The sequence below is a fragment of the Sinocyclocheilus grahami genome, unplaced genomic scaffold, assembly GCF_001515645.1.
Source record: "Sinocyclocheilus grahami isolate Dianchi unplaced genomic scaffold, SAMN03320097.WGS_v1.1 scaffold1029.1, whole genome shotgun sequence".
NCBI classification, from domain to species: Eukaryota; Metazoa; Chordata; class Actinopteri; order Cypriniformes; family Cyprinidae; genus Sinocyclocheilus; species Sinocyclocheilus grahami.
Window position 1 is genome coordinate 283,541 of NW_015506208.1, and position 19,652 is coordinate 303,192.

At 37.7% G+C, this 19,652-nt stretch overlaps 2 protein-coding genes across 2 annotated transcripts in view; one reads left to right on the plus strand and one right to left on the minus strand.

Moving 5' to 3' along the window:
- The window catches only part of LOC107565816 (procollagen C-endopeptidase enhancer 2-like), a 23,617-nt gene extending 14,659 nt beyond the window's left edge, over window positions 1-8,958 (minus strand). Inside the window, exon 1 of the mRNA XM_016251095.1 lies at window positions 8,894-8,958. Within this exon, the coding sequence (XP_016106581.1) occupies window positions 8,894-8,958 (65 nt within the window). The remainder of the gene's footprint in view (window positions 1-8,893) is intronic.
- Window positions 8,927-19,652, plus strand: part of LOC107565817 (ephrin type-B receptor 3-like) — a 38,389-nt gene continuing 27,663 nt past the window's right edge. The window contains exons 1-5 of the mRNA XM_016251096.1: window positions 8,927-9,269; window positions 12,495-12,559; window positions 14,048-14,332; window positions 14,862-15,249; window positions 19,134-19,289. Coding sequence (XP_016106582.1) covers window positions 9,206-9,269; window positions 12,495-12,559; window positions 14,048-14,332; window positions 14,862-15,249; window positions 19,134-19,289 — 958 coding nt within the window. The 5' untranslated portion in view covers window positions 8,927-9,205. The remainder of the gene's footprint in view (window positions 9,270-12,494; window positions 12,560-14,047; window positions 14,333-14,861; window positions 15,250-19,133; window positions 19,290-19,652) is intronic.

A 19,652-nucleotide genomic window follows, 5' to 3' on the forward strand; every position in this document is an offset into this window, starting at 1 on the left:
ATTTTCATGGTAATGCAATGTTTGATTTTAAAATGGGTTTCAAAGGATGAATTTTGAGATTTAAAGTTTTAAATTTATATATAATTTCTGATGATTTCTAAAGTGTGACAGAGAAAAAGAGAACGAAGAAGACTTTTTGCTACAAAGGTCAGAACTCCTGTTATGATGTAGATTTTTGAGGTGCACTCTTGTCATAAATGAATCTATTACTTTTCCTACATAATTTTTTACAAAAACATTGGTAAAATATCTATTTAGGAGTCTTAGACCTTTCCAACAATATATAGTTTGTCATGATTAGATTAGGATTTAATTGTAATATAGTGAAGTAAATTTAGGCGTCCCACAGAGGGGACGGGTGACAGTTAAAGGGTTTTAAGCAGCAAAACACCAAATTAACATGAATTATTTCTGAAAGATTATGTGACACTGAAGACTGGAGTAATGATGCTGTAAATTTAGCTTTGCCATCACAGGAATAAATTACATTCTAAAATATATTAAAATAAAAAACAGATATTTTCAATTGCAATAATATTTCACAAAATTACTGTTTTATTGTTTTTATAAACCAATAAATGCAGCCTTGCTGACTTTCTTTCAACGACATTAAAAATCTTACACTGCCCCCAAACATTTGAATGGTAATGTCTCTCCATATGTTTTATTTTCAATCACCCTATAACTGGAGTTTTAGACAAACCCTGATTATTCACCAAAAAATCCTGCAAATTTAATTTAAATGTGAAGACTGCTGTGAGAAGCCACAGGGATCACAAAACTCAAACCGTAATCCCACTTGAACTTCATTCAAATTCCCACACAGGGTAGATTAGTGGAAATACAGTGTAAAAACAGTATTAAAACCCAAACATAATTTCCTCTCCACAAGGACCTACTTAATCAATGCTACGGACAAGTGCAGACAGGGGGAACACTCTCCAAATGGAAAATGAATTCTGAGTCAGCCCACTAGAGATTAAAAACGGGCAGCAAATGAATAATGGAGGAAGACCATGAAGCAAAAACAGCATGAAAAAATGTGCTGAATCATCAATATTCCTTATTGAGATCGTCTCCCAATGAAAAACTACAGAAATCCTAATGGAAAATGTGTTCGCTTCATTTTTGTTGTCTAGTTAAGGAGTCCGTTCCTAAGGTAGAAAACTGGACGATACAGAAATTCACATAATCTTCCTTGGACTCATTTGGATAAAGTGTCTCAAAGTAAAAGTGCTGATATAAGATATCCGCCAAATCTCATTCCACAGTAGAGGACCAAAACTAATCCAAAATCACCACCCCTGCCTTGAAACCTGACAACTGTTTACTGGTGTGTGGCTCTCATGACAGTCGTCGAAGCCCAGATGACCGAGGCTGCTCGAAACCGCAGAAAAGCGTGACTGAATATTTGTTTAATGAATGTAAAAGACTTGAAACCTACTCAATGGCTTCCCAGTGATTAATCTAACTCATCCAGTCATGCAAATTTGCATATTCTAATGAATTTAGTAATACTGCTTTGCGAGTAAGGCCCATGAATGGAACACAGCCTTCACTAGTAGGTGAAACAGTATGTGAATGTCTGTATGTATGTAGTATGTCTGAATTCATGGATTTCATATATCAGTAGGCGAAAAGGTACCTAGATCAGACTTTGACATGTACGTCTGATGGACATTTTACCATCCCATGTGGCATGAGTTGTGAATGGCAGCAAAACAACACAACTGACGCCGTAAGTCACATGACCATGACAATAAGCCTTTTCAACCCCATCACATGATTAAAGGGGTCATATGATGTTGCTAAAAAGAACATTATTTTGTGTATTTGATATAATGAAATGTGTTTATGCGGTTTAAGGTTAAAAAAACATTATTTTCCACATACTGTACATTATTGTTTCTCCTCTATGCCCCGCCTTTCTGAAACGCAAAGCTCATCGGTCTGAAAAGCGAGGTGTGCTCTGATTGGCCAGCTATCCAGTGCGTTGTGATTGGCCGAATACCTCAAGCGTGTGACGGAAATGTTACGCCCCTTACCATACTGTGATGCCCTGTCAGGCCGGAGCGATGAGACGAAACCATTAAAACCCATTATAAACCAGGCATTTGTTGCATCCAGTGGGGACATAATTACAGATTATAATGACTTGTACTGTCTTTTTATGCGTTGCATCACGCTGCGTAAACATAAAACCATGTCTGCATTTGTGATCAAAGAAATGACAAACAACAAGCGCTAATGTTACTCTACACTGCTCAAAACTCGCGTTTCAATCGTCAGTGGCAAATCCTTTAAATATAAAAAAACGTACTTACAGTCTGTGAGTCAGAACAGCCGGCATTGTAGTCTACTCTACCAGAATCAGGAAACAGTCCTCCATGAAATGTGTTGCACACATCTGAATGTGTGTGTGTGTGTGTGTGTGTGTGTGTGTGTGTGTGTGTGAGAGAAAAAATACTATTATTTTAAACTTTTTGTCTGTTTAATGTTGCAATGGTTGTCTTGGGCTTATACTGATATCTAGTGGTTTGGATAATGGTCATGTGATTTCAACATGGTGGGCCCCAGGAGGCAATAAAGCAGCTTTTATTTGTCTACTGATGTGAATGGAATTATCTAAAGTGAGTCGACATTATTTTAAACACTTTAATTAATTGTAATGATTTTTTATGTAATTTTATTATGGAATCAAAATATACTGAGTGCACCTTTTAAAAATATGAAAAAGTAGAAAAGCAACAAAAATACCCTGAATGTCTGAGCTTGAGTTCATATTTTCAAAGGTGCACTTAGTATTTTTGCCTCCTTAAAAAATACATTAAAAATAATTAAAATTAATTAAACTGTTTAAGCTCAAACAGTAGAGCATTTGAATACATGAACTGATAAAAAAAATGCAAACTATCCATAAGTGTTACCCTGAAACTTTGACAAGGATAAAGCTGCTCAAATTAGTGTATATAATGGGAAAAAAATGTTGAGGATCGAGGTCAGGGCATTCTAAAATCTCTCTAAACCTGTCATTTGCTGCACCCCGTGTTTGTAATGTTACTTTGGAAAAGTAATAGGTTACAGATACAAGTTACCCTGTTTAAAATGTAATAAGTAGTGTAACTATTTCAATTACTTTATTATAGTAATGTAACTGATTACATTTGATTACTGTTTGATTACTTTTCTAAATTTCTAATTTCTTTACAGCTATAGGACAGGAAGAGCTAAATAAACTTATCACTACATCTAAACCAACAACATGCCTGTTAGATCCTGTACCCACTAAATTATTGAACGAGTTGTTACCTGTAGCAGAAGAACCGCTTCTCAATATTATTAACTCGTCGTTGTCTTTAGGTCACGTCCCAAAACCATTCAAGCTGGCGGTTATTAAGCCTCTTATTAAGAAACCACAACTAGATCCTAGTGAACTGGCAAATTACAGACCCATCAAAAATTTTAAAAACTAAAATTTTAGAAAAAGTTGTGTCTGCTCAATTGTGCTCCCTCCTGCAAAAAAATTATCTCTATGAAGAATTTCAGTCAGGTTTCAGGCCCCACCATAGCACAGAAACTGCACTTGTTAAAATTACAAATGACTTGCTTCTTGCATCAGACCAAGGCTGTGTCTCATTGCTAGTTTTACTTGATCTTAGTGCTGCATTCGATACTATAGATCATGACATACTCATAGATCGATTACAAAACTATACAGGTATCCAAGGGCAGCCTTTAAGATGGTTTAGATCCTACCTGTCCAATCGCTACCACTTTGCTAATTTAAATGGGGAGTCACAAATGCACATTATTATTCTTTAGTTTGGGTTAAACAAATCAATTTTGCTTGATTGTAACAGCAGCTACGCTATTTATGTTTCTATTTGTTTCTCTGTTTTTTGCTAGGATTTACACAAGCTTCAGCTCCCAAGGTTTTTTCTCCATTCTGTCACCGATGGAGTTTTGGTTCCTTGCCGCTGTCGCCTCTGGCTTTGCTTAGTCGGGGACACTTCATTTCCAGCGATATCGTTGACATGATTGCAAAGATACGATTTAAACTGAGCTGGATGTTGACATCACTGAATTCAATGATGAACTGTCTTTAACTGAAAAATGAGTGTTTACTATTGTCATTTTGCATTATTGACACACTATTTTACTAATTAATGCTGTTCAGTTGCTTTGACACAATCTGTATTGTTAAAAGCGCTATATAAATAAAGGTGACTTGACTTGACTTGACTAAATTTCTAATGAATGTTTTCAACGCTTAATCATTTTCAAACACTTAAACCAGGCAGGGTTAACCTTAGTAGTACTCAACACTGATTACTGTCAGACCTTCAAAATCCTTCATCACTTGAATTAAGATTATAATAATTTAATTCTAAAGCACAGCCACCAGAAAAACTTTAGCACCTTTTTTTTTTTTTTTACTTTGAGAAAGTTCTGAAGTTAAATACATTTTTCTCAGTAACTGTAACAGATTACAGTTACATTTATTTTGTAATTAAATTACGTAATTCCCTTACATGTAACTAGTTACTACCCAACACTGGCTGCACCCAAGTGTTGCATGTCAACGTTTGGCTCTTGTCATTGCCTAGCCCTTAAATCATAATTGAGATCAGTGAGGCCTTGATGATCTTCACAAAGAAAGAAAAACAAAGTGTGTGATTAGGTGAATAGAGAGGAAGTAGGTCACAGCTATGGTCTGTAGCTTCTGTAATTATCAAATGCTTAAACGACTAAATAGCCATTATCTGGTCATAGTTTGCCAAGTCCAGAGCTGAAGAGAAGAGAGTAGTGACCTTTATACAGTAGTTTAATAGCTATGATACTGTTTTTGAAATCAAATCTTTGCATATTTATGACAGGAATCACTGGCATCTAACAATGCCTTGGAAAAAAGTTAATCTTAAAATATATAGCATACACATAAACCCAAATAGGAAATAAAACAGTTCTTGAATAAGCATGTGTCCTATTCTCTGTCCTAAACTCCTGAAACATTGCTTATCATATTTTAGAGCAGTCAATGCAATTTGGGAATAAAATCAAGTAATTCTTTGTGTGTTTGTGTGTGTGTGTGTGTGTGTGTGTGTGTGTGTGCGCGTGCATGCCTGCGTGTGTGTGCGTGTGTGTGTGTGGAAATATTCCCTTTGTAATCATTAACATTTCCATAAGTAACTGTAATTTAATTACACATTTTTCTCAGTAACTGTAACAGATTACAGTTACATTTATTTTGTAATTAAATTACGTAATTCCCTTACATGTAACTAGTTACTACCCAACACTGGCTGCACCCAAGTGTTGCATGTCAACGTTTGGCTCTTGTCATTGCCTAGCCCTTAAATCATAATTGAGATCAGTGAGGCCTTGATGATCTTCACAAAGAAAGAAAAACAAAGTGTGTGATTAGGTGAATAGAGAGGAAGTAGGTCACAGCTATGGTCTGTAGCTTCTGTAATTATCAAATGCTTAAACGACTAAATAGCCATTATCTGGTCATAGTTTGCCAAGTCCAGAGCTGAAGAGAAGAGAGTAGTGACCTTTCTGATTGCATTTACCAGCTCTACTCCTGGTTTCTGAGAAAGCTCAATATTCCTGTGATTCGAAGGCTCAGCAGTGACAAACTGAAAGCTGTTTTCATCACCAGTCTATTGCACCCGTGCGGCCAGAGTGGCTCTATATTTCAGCAGTGTCTTGAAAGCGAGCCACACAGGGAGAGTGCTTTATCCACCTCTGTCAGCTTACTGTATTGACTCGGCACCTGGCCCTCCGGCATCCTCCCTCTGTTCTCCTTCATCTTTCTCTCTTCTTCCTGTCTTCTGTTCCCCAGCCAACCTCTGCCTTTGTGTGTTTGTGTGTGTGTGTGTGTGTGTGTGTGTGTGTGTGCGCGTGCATGCCTGCGTGTGTGTGCGTGTGTGTGTGTGGAAATATTCCCTTTGTAATCATTAACATTTCCATAAGTAACTGTAATTTAATTACACATTTTTCTCAGTAACTGTAACAGATTACAGTTACATTTATTTTGTAATTAAATTACGTAATTCCCTTACATGTAACTAGTTACTACCCAACACTGGCTGCACCCAAGTGTTGCATGTCAACGTTTGGCTCTTGTCATTGCCTAGCCCTTAAATCATAATTGAGATCAGTGAGGCCTTGCTGATCTTCACAAAGAAAGAAAAACAAAGTGTGTGATTAGGTGAATAGAGAGGAAGTAGGTCACAGCTATGGTCTGTAGCTTCTGTAATTATCAAATGCTTAAACGACTAAATAGCCATTATCTGGTCATAGTTTGCCAAGTCCAGAGCTGAAGAGAAGAGAGTAGTGACCTTTCTGATTGCATTTACCAGCTCTACTCCTGGTTTCTGAGAAAGCTCAATATTCCTGTGATTCGAAGGCTCAGCAGTGACAAACTGAAAGCTGTTTTCATCACCAGTCTATTGCACCCGTGCGGCCAGAGTGGCTCTATATTTCAGCAGTGTCTTGAAAGCGAGCCACACAGGGAGAGTGCTTTATCCACCTCTGTCAGCTTACTGTATTGACTCGGCACCTGGCCCTCCGGCATCCTCCCTCTGTTCTCCTTCATCTTTCTCTCTTCCTCCTGTCTTCTGTTTCTCAGCCAACCTCTGCCAGTGGCTAACTGTCCAAACTAAAAAACAAGCTCCTGTTGACATCCGCTGCTTGAAACTGATGTGAGGATGGCCAAGGATTTGAAGTCTTGCGTGTATTACAAGGGTTAAATTTATGTTGCACACTGTTTGATACTTTGATCAATGTCTTTCAGCATCTGCTGGTGAAATCACAACTATGTCATATGATCAAACGTTACCAAATCCCTGAGATTTGAGCATTCTCGGAACCAGGTAATATTTGCATCATCAAAGATTGTCTTACCCAAAGATCGAAGCTGTTTCCCTCATGAGTCTGAGTTGTGTTCTGTTTACTGCAAATCTTTGAATGATCTCCCCTAAATTCCCAAGTTCCGTGATGCAATGATTAAGATAAAATGCTGTAGTTCTTCTGCTGAGTTTCATTTCAGTGTATGAATCATATATTTTCCCAGAGATTATATCATGTTCTTTGTGGTTCTCAGTCTGAAGTAATCACAGCACTCCTCAGCAAGGTGAGGTGTTAAGACCAAACAAAGGATTTTGCAAAAGAGAAAAAAAAGTGGGTTGGAATCGGAATGCATTCTGAACGTGTGTCAGGATCATGGACTGTCTGTGTCATGTTTTGCCCCTGTTTCTGTTATTTGGTCATGTTCCTGTCCTTGTTTTGTGAGGTGTTAAGACCAAACAAAGGATTTAGCAAAAAAGAAAAAGAGAAAAAAAAGTGGGTTGGAATCGGAATGCATTCTGAACGTGTGTCAGGATCATGGACTGTCTGTGTCATGTTTTGCCCCTGTTTCTGTTATTTGGTCATGTTCCTGTCCTTGTTTTGTTAATTAGTTTGATTAGTCATGCCTTACACCTGTGTTTCCCCAATCTTCCCCTGTATTTAAGTCCTAGTCTGTGCAGTCTGTCTCTGTCGGTTCTACTTGTTGTGTTCATGTGTTTTCTGCTGTTCCCAGTGTTGGATGTACCCTGTGTTTCTTGGATTAAAGACTGTTTCATTTATTCCTCATCTGCATTGTTCCTCGCCGTCACAGATTGTGACCAGAGTGTCTCTTAAGAAAGTTATTTTATTAGCAGCAACAAGCAAATCAAAAGTGTGAACTCTCATTTAACACTTTTATAGATAATTCCACAATTAAATGTTCAAATTAATCAACATTTATTTAATCATTAAATAAAATGACAGCAACTGGAAGAAGCAGACACATAATGGAGTGCTGTTCATTAGGCAATATTTTCTCCAAGACACAATTAACCAAAGTCAAAATCTAAACAAAACATATAGTACATCTAAAAAGCTTTTTTAGCTTTCTCTACATCGTTGTGATTACTTGAAATATAATTCATGACAAATTATACATTGTGGTATGGTAAATTATACATAGAACAATTGTTGCAATGTTATATGCACTTGTTTATTGTTGCAATCTTTGTTGTCTAAAATTGGCTTATTGCCATCACAAAATACTTTTTACTAGTCAGTCCTACTGTTGTTTAATAAAATTTAATTGTTACTTGATGAGTGTTAATTGGTATTTATAACACACTTCAAAATTAGTGATTAAACTTTCACAACAACATGTAAGTAATGAAACACACTGTGTGTTGATAGTGTCGTTTAAGGAATATGTTTCTCTGTCCATCTAAGATTGTTCATGTGAAGCCAAATAAATAAGTTAGATCAAAATTAAGTCATGGTAACCAGACTGAATTTGAATTATGTATAATAAAAACTGTTGTGTAATAAGTACCAGATTACATTTCTGAAGTAATATTCAGCACTGTGCATGATATCATTAATGTACAGCGTTGAAGATTGTTTACATTATCCCATAACCTTCATGTCAACATGTAGCCCATTATTTAATCAGCAGAAAGCTGGATGATGATTTTATTATTGGTGTTGGGTGACTGTTACACAAATATCCTAGTGATGGCCATTTGCCAAGTCACTCCCTTCATAACTACAGTACACCAATTCCTGCAGTAAACAAACGGTGAGTGGCGCTGTGCATCAAAAAATATCCATACATTAGCAATTCACCACAACTCAGCTTCTCTGGATTCTTATGCTGTTTTGCCTATAGTGGCATATACATTAAAAGAGTTACACATCGATTTAACACTTCTCTAAAACAAATAATGAAATGCATAAATAAAAGAACACGGGGGAGTACTTGGTCTGTAAGTTATCAGCGGTATCCCGCAGGGTTTTGCCTTGAGACCAATAGAGCTTTCGCCCCCCATCCTTTCTCGCAACTGACACTCCGTGCAGTCGCAGAGAATCAACAGCTTCTTTCACACTGAGGATGAGGATGATGCCACACATGTAGAAGATGATGATAGACCGCGCTCACGAAAGAGACCGTCCGTGGATTCCATGGTGCGAACAGTTGTGAATGAAAGACGTGAAGACAACCACAGCAAGAGGAGCTCTGCATTTTTTTTTCCCCCCAGCTTGAAATTTCTCAAGGCGTGAATTCGTTCCTCCAGTCCATGAATGTTGAGATTTAACGAGAATTTCTGTCCCGGCGATATATAGACATAAAGCTATTCATGTTGCAACCTCAAGCTTCATGACAATGGATTATTCGCTGTTATTATACAGCCTTTGGGTACCCGTTATTCTCGCTGTTGAGGGTAAGTGTAAAAGCTCTTTGTTACGGGGCTACTCGGTATCCAAGCTGCTGTTATATGGTCATCAGTTGGTTATTCCTTTTATGAATTCCACAGAATGTATAATAACAAAAAATCTGTACTTAAAGCTTGTGATTTACAGACAGCGCGGACTGTTCTGGCTCAAAAACTTCGCGTTTGACGAAAACTTAAATAGTATTGGTGCGATGATATGCAAACAGCTGCAAATGTACAATATTTGATGACGTTTAAAGTGAATAAATGAAAAGCGAGAAGAGATTACGTCCGTTTTGATTTTCACATCATTACCTGGGCTTAAATGTGTCCGTTTCTAAATCATCATTGCATTTATTTGCCATTATTCTGACTAATTCTAGTTCTAATTCTTTTTTTTCTTTTTTTTTGAGAAATGTCTTATTCCATCCCCGTTGAAAAAAACCAGCATATGCTGGTTAGGTATGTTTTGACGCTGGGATGCTGGTTTATGTTCTAGCCCTCACAAATGTAATTTACAAATTAAAATATATATTTGTACATCTGTAAAATCTGTTGTTTGCATATTTAACAAAATGCATACTATTAGCATATTAGCAATCAGTCTCTCTTTTTTCTTGTAATTTAATGCTTGAGAATTATCAATTTCATATTCAAAACAAATTGCTGCTCCGCAAAAACAAGATCGTTCCTTGTTACAAAATTACATTCTCAAGGCAGGATTTTGTTTGGTATTTTTAGTACAGATACGTGTATAGCTGACTTCATTATGTACCTTGGTCATCTCCCTTAACTAATAATTATCCATAATCCTTAACTACAGTGGAGCCAGATACTCCTTCACCTTGGCCATTATCGATTCTTCATCAGTTTCAGTGTGAGGATCTTAATCGACTGTGTGTGTGTTTGTGTGTGAGAGAGAGAGAGAGAGAGTAGGTGTTTGACTCATAGGCCTAGTTTCCGAGCAGGTTTATGAACAGACTACATTAGTTACACTTCCAATGGAGGTCAAGTGGGCCGAGCACCTCTTGACAAGAGGGAAAGTGTAAAGCTGCATCCAGGGTCCCCTGTGTCAAGTCAGTCCATCTGTCAGAAGCCTTCTGGGAACTATGGTGTCTAAATATAAAACAAAACTTACGTGATTTGTCCCTGTTAGTGGTTATCATTACTGTGGTTTAAAAAAGGGTGAGTTTTTGTTAATACAGTTTCATTACAAGATAATAACACTTTCTTACGTTTACATGCACAGTCATTGAGCTACAGTTTTATTAATTTATTTTTTGCATTCCACTGCGTCGCTTTTCCATTGTTTTTCATAGCAATGGTAACATGCACTAGACAGACATGTTTTACCTCTGTGTATTGCATCATTTGCAGAGTCTCGCATGGCATGAAAAAATGAATCTATATACCTTGCTTTTTTTCATTCCGCTACACTGTGTCTCACGCTGTTAAATACAAAACCATTGTTTTGTGTGTATGGCCCCTGGTTCTGTGATTTCAAGTGCATATGATACAATGTATATACGAATAATCGATACAGACTAGTTGCATCCATTGCACATCACTACTGTAAACATACAGAGAGAGTCCAGTTGCAGTCAGATTAATGCGTACACATTCTGGATAAAGCCATGCTACAATCGCGTAAATAGTACTAGCCCCTACAGAATTTGCATGTGGAAATCTTTTGTCCTAATTTGAAATTCCAAATCATGTGAATTCATGTTGAAATGACTGGATTTTGAAATGTGAAAAATCGCTGAACAATGATAAATGTGACCACACCTTTAGTCCAATTTTGCAAAAATGGAATTTGTATGATTTCATTTAGACTAAAGGCCCATTCATATCAAGAACGAAAACTATAAACTATAAAGATGACTGTAACATTAACTGTATATTCGCCATATCAACGCACAATAATGCTCTGTTTATTCTAATGGCACACTTCAGTTATGTCGTCTGCCAATTGAAATGCTCAAGCTCTTTAAAGTCGGGTGAATTCTGCTTGTCTGTTAATGTTTTATTATTCATCAGCTAGAAAAAAAATCATGTTTCCAACAATATTGTGTCATTACCATTGTGGCGTGAACTTCCTATTCTCGTAGAATTAGAGCGATTATTAAAACTTTATAGTGTTAGTTATCGTTATAGTTGGTGAGAATGTTCCTTAAAGCATTTCCATGACTATTGCTTTAGTCCGACTGAAATCAAATTTTGCATGTTAACATGCTTATTGTAATTAAACAAATAAGCACTATTCTTATTTTACTGCTTATAACTGCCTCTAAAGGTTGTTTGTTTTTCTTTATAGTCTTACATTCGGATAATCTAGTGGAGTAACAAAAGATTTCAAAGAATAATGAGGCGTTTTGTACATCTGCTGACTGTACAAAACAAAGTTTCAAAGAACATCCTGTACACTCATTTGTGTGAAATAGACTGCGATGAGCTGCTATGCGTAAAAATAAGTATCATAACATTGTTTTCCACAATGCAGCCAAATGCACAGATGCAAAGGGCTTAAAGACTGAATGCGGTCATAAGGAATTGATCAAAGCATCAAAAGAACTTCCCTTTAATTTTATGAATATTTCACACAACGAGATGCCCTTACAGCTATTTGATCACACAATTAACTCTCTCTGTGATTTACAGTGCTATAAAAGCAAGGTGTACAATCCACATAAACGGCATGTGTACGTTTGCCATATGTGCATTTGCCGGGGCCTTAATCAGCTAAGTTGATGTTCTGCTCTAAAGATTCCACTGATTTTCGACACGCAGATGTGTGCGTGTCACTTTAATTTGAAGCGAGCACTCGGCTTCATCGAACGCTGACTTACAAAGTGAATAAAACATTCACATGTACGGTTAATTTGCGGAAGCTGGCTCATGCAGTTTTGCTCCACTGATCGGAGTGTATTTAAAGAACAGCAAACGCCTGGGATGCAGAATGTCACTGTGCTGCGAGCATCCCTGCGGTACGCAACAGGATCTGTTCTCAGATCAGCCACAGGCCAGAGCTGGAGTGGGTAGATAAATACGGATCACATTATTAGTGTGCGGAGTGAAAACAGTGATTAGGCCTTCCACTATGCGGGGAATTCAAATGAGTGAAGTGCTTTGATATGTACCCGTTTAAATTACAGTTTTTAGAGTGCTGATGCTCTGTTGTGTTTGGAATGGAGACTGCTGTTGTCGGAGCCTCATTGATTGCCTGTTTTGCAGAGACTCTTATGGACAGCAGGTGGGCTACTACAGAGCTGGCGTGGACCACCTATCCAGAAAGCGGGGTGAGTTACAGCGTTTCCTGTTTGTAATTGTCCAAAAGGGCAGCTATTAATCTACACATGCATTGACGAGACAAATGAACGGGGGCCATTAACAAGAACAATCATTCACCACCTCTGTGTTTGCAAGCAGCAGTTTATTTTACACATGTGACTGGTGAAGAAATTAACCACAGCGAGTCTGACCTTAAGCCTGACACCCCCCACCCAAATCCACTCGCTCCCGTAGTATGATTTGTCTTTGGAATGTGCATGCGAAGTCAGTCAATGGAAATGATGGGTTGCCATGGCAACAATCTTAAGCAGCTCAGCCCTTTCCGCAGGCTGGCGCTCGATGTCTGGCATCTCAAAAGCCATGCATCATCATAAGTAATGTGTTCCTTCACACCTGGAGATAAACACATGCTACCCCTCGCTGCGGTGCCTCTTAATTGTGTTGTGAGAAGTTCAGGCAACCCAAATGTCACCTTTGAGAAAGCATTTCTATTTACCCTAACCACCGACATGAATTTAATTGAGCATTTGAGTCGTTCATTATTCCTACTTCCATTTAGTGCTGCTTTGAGGCAAAAGTTACAGGTATCATCTTAATAACGATCCATAGATCTGGATCATTTTAGGATTTTTAGGTTTTATGTGACACTGTGTCCTAACCAATCATTTGTCAGTCCATAGTAAACAAGAAAATGTGGCACGATTTCAAAGCCAATCTGAAAATATGTTATATTTAATAAACAGGCCAATGACGAAGAATTTCTTTTATACCAAGTTTAAGTGGTATGACTGTAAAATTGGCATGTGCCAAGTAAAAAGTAATATTTTCTTTCTTATTTTCATTTAAAAATTGTTTAAGGCAAAATATTATGAAGACAAATATCATGAATTAATTCATACATACATTTTTTGGGAGTCACACCGCTTGACATTTTACAGGCAGAACCTTGCCCTTAAAAAGGTCAAATTATCTGATATTTGAGGAGACATAATGACATTGACACATTATGATAAAATTTCCTGTTTAATGTTTTTCCCCCTGTATGTTGGTTGCACCACATGACTAATGTTTTTTTTTTTTATATGAAAAAGCAGTGAAGCAGTACCCTTAAGGAATTATAATACAAGATTATGTAAAACAACTTAAGAAGGCTCTCTTTTCAATCATTTATTTATTTATTCAATTGTTATGTCACTGACCCATACAATTATGTGGAAAAAGATTAAAAGATCAAGGATCATTCAATAGAAACTATATATAAAGAAAGATTTCACTACATAAAGAGAGAGGAAGGTAACAAGTTACAGCATCACTGAGTTCCATGTTTTGCTAGTTTTATTGGAAGTAAGCAATAACACAATAAGACCTTAAATGATAAATTACACATATTCTTTACACAATTCCAAAGGTTTTATCTACTGTCATTTTTCAGTTGGACATTTAATTTCAAGAAAGTTCATTGTGCATTCAGTGACAGTATTTTATCCCCTTCTCAGTGGGAAGAAGTGAGTGGATATGACGACCACTTGAGCCCCATCAGGACATACCAGGTCTGTAACGTACTGGAGCCCAATCAGAACAACTGGCTCCGGACAGACTTCATCCCACGCCGGGGAGTTCTTCGAGTTTACGTGGAGCTCAAGTTCTCTGTGCGGGACTGTGGCAGTATTCCCAATATTCCCGGGTCCTGTAAGGAGACCTTTAATCTGTTCTACTATGAATCGGATGGAGACGTGGCCACAGCAAGCAGCCCGCCATGGAGGGAGAACCCCTACGTAAAGGTCAGCCGGAATGATGACTTCTTTTAATTTAAGACTTTGCATGATGATACATTTTACAATGTTTTGGTGAATGATGGTGTCTTATTTACTTGGGAATGTAACACATATTTGAAGGAATTGTCATCATTTAGTCACAAAAGAATACATTAGGTCAGTGTATTTTTGTTTTCATGGGCGATGTCCAGTCATTTTAATTGGAAATAACACAAATAGATATTTCGCTAAAGATTTCACACAGATTTCGCAACAGGTTCAAGTTGGTCACATGGATTTGTTGAGTTGATCAACAGAAAGCTGCTTAGTTTGAAAGTGACTTCATACATTGCTACACTATTGACAAAAGACAATGGACCCACACAATTTTACCAAAAGTTCGCTAATGTGACCTTTAGAATGACTTGGGTGAGAAAATGATGACAGAATTACAAGAGATAAAGGTTTACAGTCCACAAAAAGTCCTAACACTCTGTGACTGGACAACAATATCAAATTGAATGTACTTACCTTCTCTATTTTCTTTTGTCCCCAGGTGGACACCATAGCCCCCGACGAGAGCTTCTCATTGCTGGAGTCAGGAATCGTCAACACCAAAGTACGGAGCTTAGGTCCTCTTTCCAAAGCTGGTTTCTACCTGGCCTTCCAGGATCTGGGCGCCTGCATGTCCCTCATCTCGGCCAGGGTCTTCTTTAAAAAGTGCTCCACCACCATTGCTAACTTCGCTGTCTTCCCCGAGACGGCCACTGGTGCCGAGGCCACCTCTCTGGTCATCGCTGCCGGAGCCTGTGTGCCAAATGCCATCGAGGAATCTGTCCCTCTAAAGCTGTACTGTAACGGAGATGGAGAATGGATGGTTCCTGTGGGAGCATGCACCTGCATGGCGGGCTTTGAGCCGGCCAAGAAAGATACTCAGTGCCAGGGTAAGTGTTTGACTTTTTAAATCAGAAGAAAGCGGATTCTGGTTGAAGCTTTTGAGTGTTGGCTGGCAGATGCTACAATACGGATTATAAAATCTGTCTGAAGCAATGCAAAGGTTACTTGCAGGTCAGAGCGGTTTTATATCCTTTTTTATGCAGTCACTGGTAATGCTAATTTTTTTACACACACATAACTCACACTGAATAGCATAACTAATTTTTTTCAGCTAAATTGAAAAATTTAGCATAGCTAAATTTTCAAAGTAATTCAAAAGACATTCAAAATTTCTCAGTTAAGTTTTTTTTATAATGTAAACTAATTTCACATTTAGTGGTTTGCTACTTTTTATGTTAAAAATGAGTTTGTATTAACATGCAGCTTCAAATAGATTTACATTTTTCATGTTTTTGTAAGTAAATATGTAAATACATGACAGTGTTATGTATTATAAACATATTCAGTTGTATATGTGGTAAAAGATAGGAGTAATTCAGCTTTGCCATCACTGGAAACAATATTACCTTTGCTGTGTTTTTATTAAATAACTGCAGCCTTGGTAAAAAATTTATTTAATTATTATTATTTAACTATTTTACCAATCTTATTGGCCTCAAACCTTTCAAATATAGTGCATATTTTATAAAACCTACACCATAACAATAATACGCAAAGAAAAAAAAACATAGCATTTTTAAATTTAAAAACATTTATTATTTTAAATGCCTTCAAATGTCCCCAAAGGAAGGTTTTGTCATACTGCAAATTTGTCCACACAAAAGTCAACTCACAACACACATATACAATTACATGAAATGAATAGTTCACCCAAAAATGAAAATTCGTTTTCTGTCTTCCATTTAATAAAAGTAAATCCGAATCTTTTTCTGAGTAGTCATATTGACTGCTTTTATGAAACTTTTATGGTGCTTTTTTGTTCTCTTTTATGAACCTGTTAGCGTTCCACTGTGTGTTTTAGGCAAATTTTACAGAAATGCTAAGGGGTTAACACATTCTGCAGCATTTCTCTATTCGTATTCCACAGAAGAAAGAAAGTCATATGGCTTTGATGCAAGAAGTGTTATAAGACTATTACCTAATTGGATTTCTCTTTGCATTCTGGGGTTAAAGGCCAAATCTGTTAATAGAATTTTTAGGTGACTATGAAAAGGCCAGAATTTAGGAGCTCAACAAGGCAAGTATTGCCTGCCAGTCCAGAATCTGGAGTTTCGAACAGTAAGAACAATGCAAGGATTCGCCCGTACTGATCCACAGTCTCCCCGCAGACCTTATCTGGGCTCAGCACAGAAGAGAGAGAGTCTCAGTAATGGGTGGAGGACTGCAGTAGTGTCAGAGAACAAAGCTGCCAACAGCAGCAGACCACAGCTTCCACTGACACATCTGATAGGGTCCTAACAGAACGATATACCAGAGACGAATAGTTCTGCAGAAGGCAAAACCAATTCTCGACTGTGAGTCTGGGAGAGTAATGGGGGAAATTAAAAGATAGACTACAGAGAGAGCAGGGGAGGAGAGAGAGGGAGTGCGAATGAATGATGAGGTAGGCTCGGAGTAATAAAATGTGAATTGGACGGGCCTCCTGAACTGTTCTCTGGGAAGGAACTGGTGGACAGAGGGGAACTTCCTTTGAGATTGCCAGTATGTGGCGGCTCATTTGTTTCCATCTGGTTGTTCAAGGTTAAGAGCTTGCCTTAAAGGACTGATAAATGACTCTCCCAGGCTGTGCTATACAGCCGTGAGATGCACCATGGCCAATGGAGAGTGCGTCTAAATTTCCTTTATCACCTTCCAGCTTTAATCCACAGGCCCACTGATGCACACAGAAGGGAAACATCCAAGCCCAGTTAACGTTTATATGGGCATGTTCTCACTCTCTCTCTGTCTCTCAAAGCTCTTCCCATCTCATTCTCGCACTCTGTCTGAATGCGTAACGCCATGCATGTTAAGGCTGAGTGCAGGGGCCACTCGATCGGATTTTCCACTGTCTTATTATGCTAGCCGTGAAGCGATATGTGTCATGGGAGGAATACTGACGATGATTTTTTTTTTCTTTATTTGCTATAATTCACCTGCGGTGTCACATGCAGGACACATCTCTCGGCATGGTCCCCATTAACTGCAGTGTTTTGTGAGGAGACACGGGTGTGGTGGATTGTTTACAGGAAAAACAGAAAGAAGCAGATTCCTCAACCAGACTGTTGCATCAGCTATTTTCTTCCAAAAGAAATGGACTGACTTTAGTGCGGTTAGCAAACTAACTTCTTCGGAGCTTAGGTGATTGATTCTTGTTATAAATGTTTTGAATCTTATTCTTAAGTGTGTTTGTGTGTTGTACTTTTCATATTTTTAGTAGCTATATACAGCAAAACTACAGCGCTTCCAGTAGGCTATTTTACAGAGCGGTCAACACTGGAAACTCCGACGGCATGCAATCAGTTGACGAACACCCTATTCACATATAAAACTAGGCTACATGTTATTAAATTAAAATTTTTATTACAAGTTTCATTTGTGTTTTTCCTCTTTTATTTGTTGCATCTGAAAATGATCTACACTATAGGCTAGATCATTTAGATCAATCTATATTCAGAAACAGGTGCCAAAAGGCATGCCCCTTCACTTTACGTGCTCTAGCGCCGACCCTGAGTGTGTCATTTTTGTGATGGAAAAATATTTTAATCGCAGCTGTTTCATGATCCAGATATTTCAAGTGCCAACACAATACTGAAAAAAACAAATGGCAACCTTAAAGGAATATTCCAGCTTCAATGCAAGTTAAGCTCAACTGAGAACTGATAGTATTGATTACTACAAGAAATGATTTTGATTCATCCCTCCATTACTTAAAACAAAAAGCAAAAAGTTACGGTGCGACACTCACAATGGAAGTGAATGGGGGATTTCAAAGCGAGGCAAGTCACCTTAATCTGTTTATACAACACAGATTGTTTCAAAGCAGCTTCACAGTATAATAAAAAGAAAAATAATAGAATCACTGATTCAAACTTCATCAAATACAAGACAAATCCAAATTCTCTAAAAAGCTCTAAAAAGACAATAGTGTCATTATTCAGCTCCAATCTGTTCAGTGTTGATTTAAGCAGAAACGTGAAGCTTATAATATAAAAACACGTTCATTCTTCTGTTAAAACGAGAGTATTATTATGATATGTAAAGTTGTTCTTGTTATTTTTATGGTTGTTTTAGGGTTTTAGCCGTTATATTGTCATGGCAATGAAGTTTCGGTAAGGCACTTACAGTGGAAGTGAACAGGGCCATGGTTGTTTTAGGGTTTTGGATTTAGGATTACCATTTTTTTTTTACCTCATAATACAGTTCTTAATACAGCATATTTTATACCATTTTTAACATGTATAGAATATTTCCCAAAATAGCCAGCGCTCAGTAACTCAACTGCTGGGGAAGAGCTGCATTTGACCAAAAAATACCCAACACTGGAAAAAAGTGACCCAAAAAATGGTCCAACAGGCTCAATCAGTGTTTGGGTTCTTAGAGTGTTACATAGTAAAATCATGTTAACACACAGATTGTTCATCTTTTAGCTATACTTTTGATTAGCCCCATTCACATCTATTGTGTCTTATTATAACCAAGATTTTTTCTCTTTTGAAAGAAAAGGAGGGAGTAAAAAAACATGTTGTGGTAACCAACATGCTACAAATGCTGTGAATTTAACTTGCATTGAACCTGTAATATTCTAATAAGGAGCTATTTCTATTTGGATTTGTTTATGTAACCAAACGTATTTAGGTTGATTCGGTGATGTTAAGTAATAGTTTTTGACAAAAAACTGTTCATTTAAATAGATTACATACTGTAACTCACCTTTTTCTTTGTCACCTTTTAGCGTGCACCCCAGGGACCTTCAAATCCAAACAGGGCGAGGGTTCTTGTATGCCGTGCCCTTCCAACAGCCGGGCCAGCTCTAGGGCGTCTAGCATTTGCCCTTGTCAAAGCGGCTACTACCGCGCTGACAGCGACCCCCCTGATGCAGCCTGCACTAGTAAGTGATGATCATCAGTAGCACTTGTCAAATTAACATAGCTCCCACATTGTGCTAATTATATGTTGAAAAGGTCTGTCCTGTGCATTCGGCCCGTTTGATGTGGCGACTAATGACACAGAACAGCGTGTTGATAAAAAGGCCATGATCGCTAATGTAAGCCTGTCGGTTCGCAGCATCTTTATAACCGGTTAGCTTCAGCGCTGTTGAATCTTGACACATGGATTTAATTGGAAATATCACATAAATTCACACATTGATGCAATGTGTTGCAAAATCCCCTGATTGGAGAGCTTTTTTTCAGTCTTTTGAAACATTACCAGGAAGCCAGAATGTTGTTTGTAGTTTATGAATTTAAAAAAC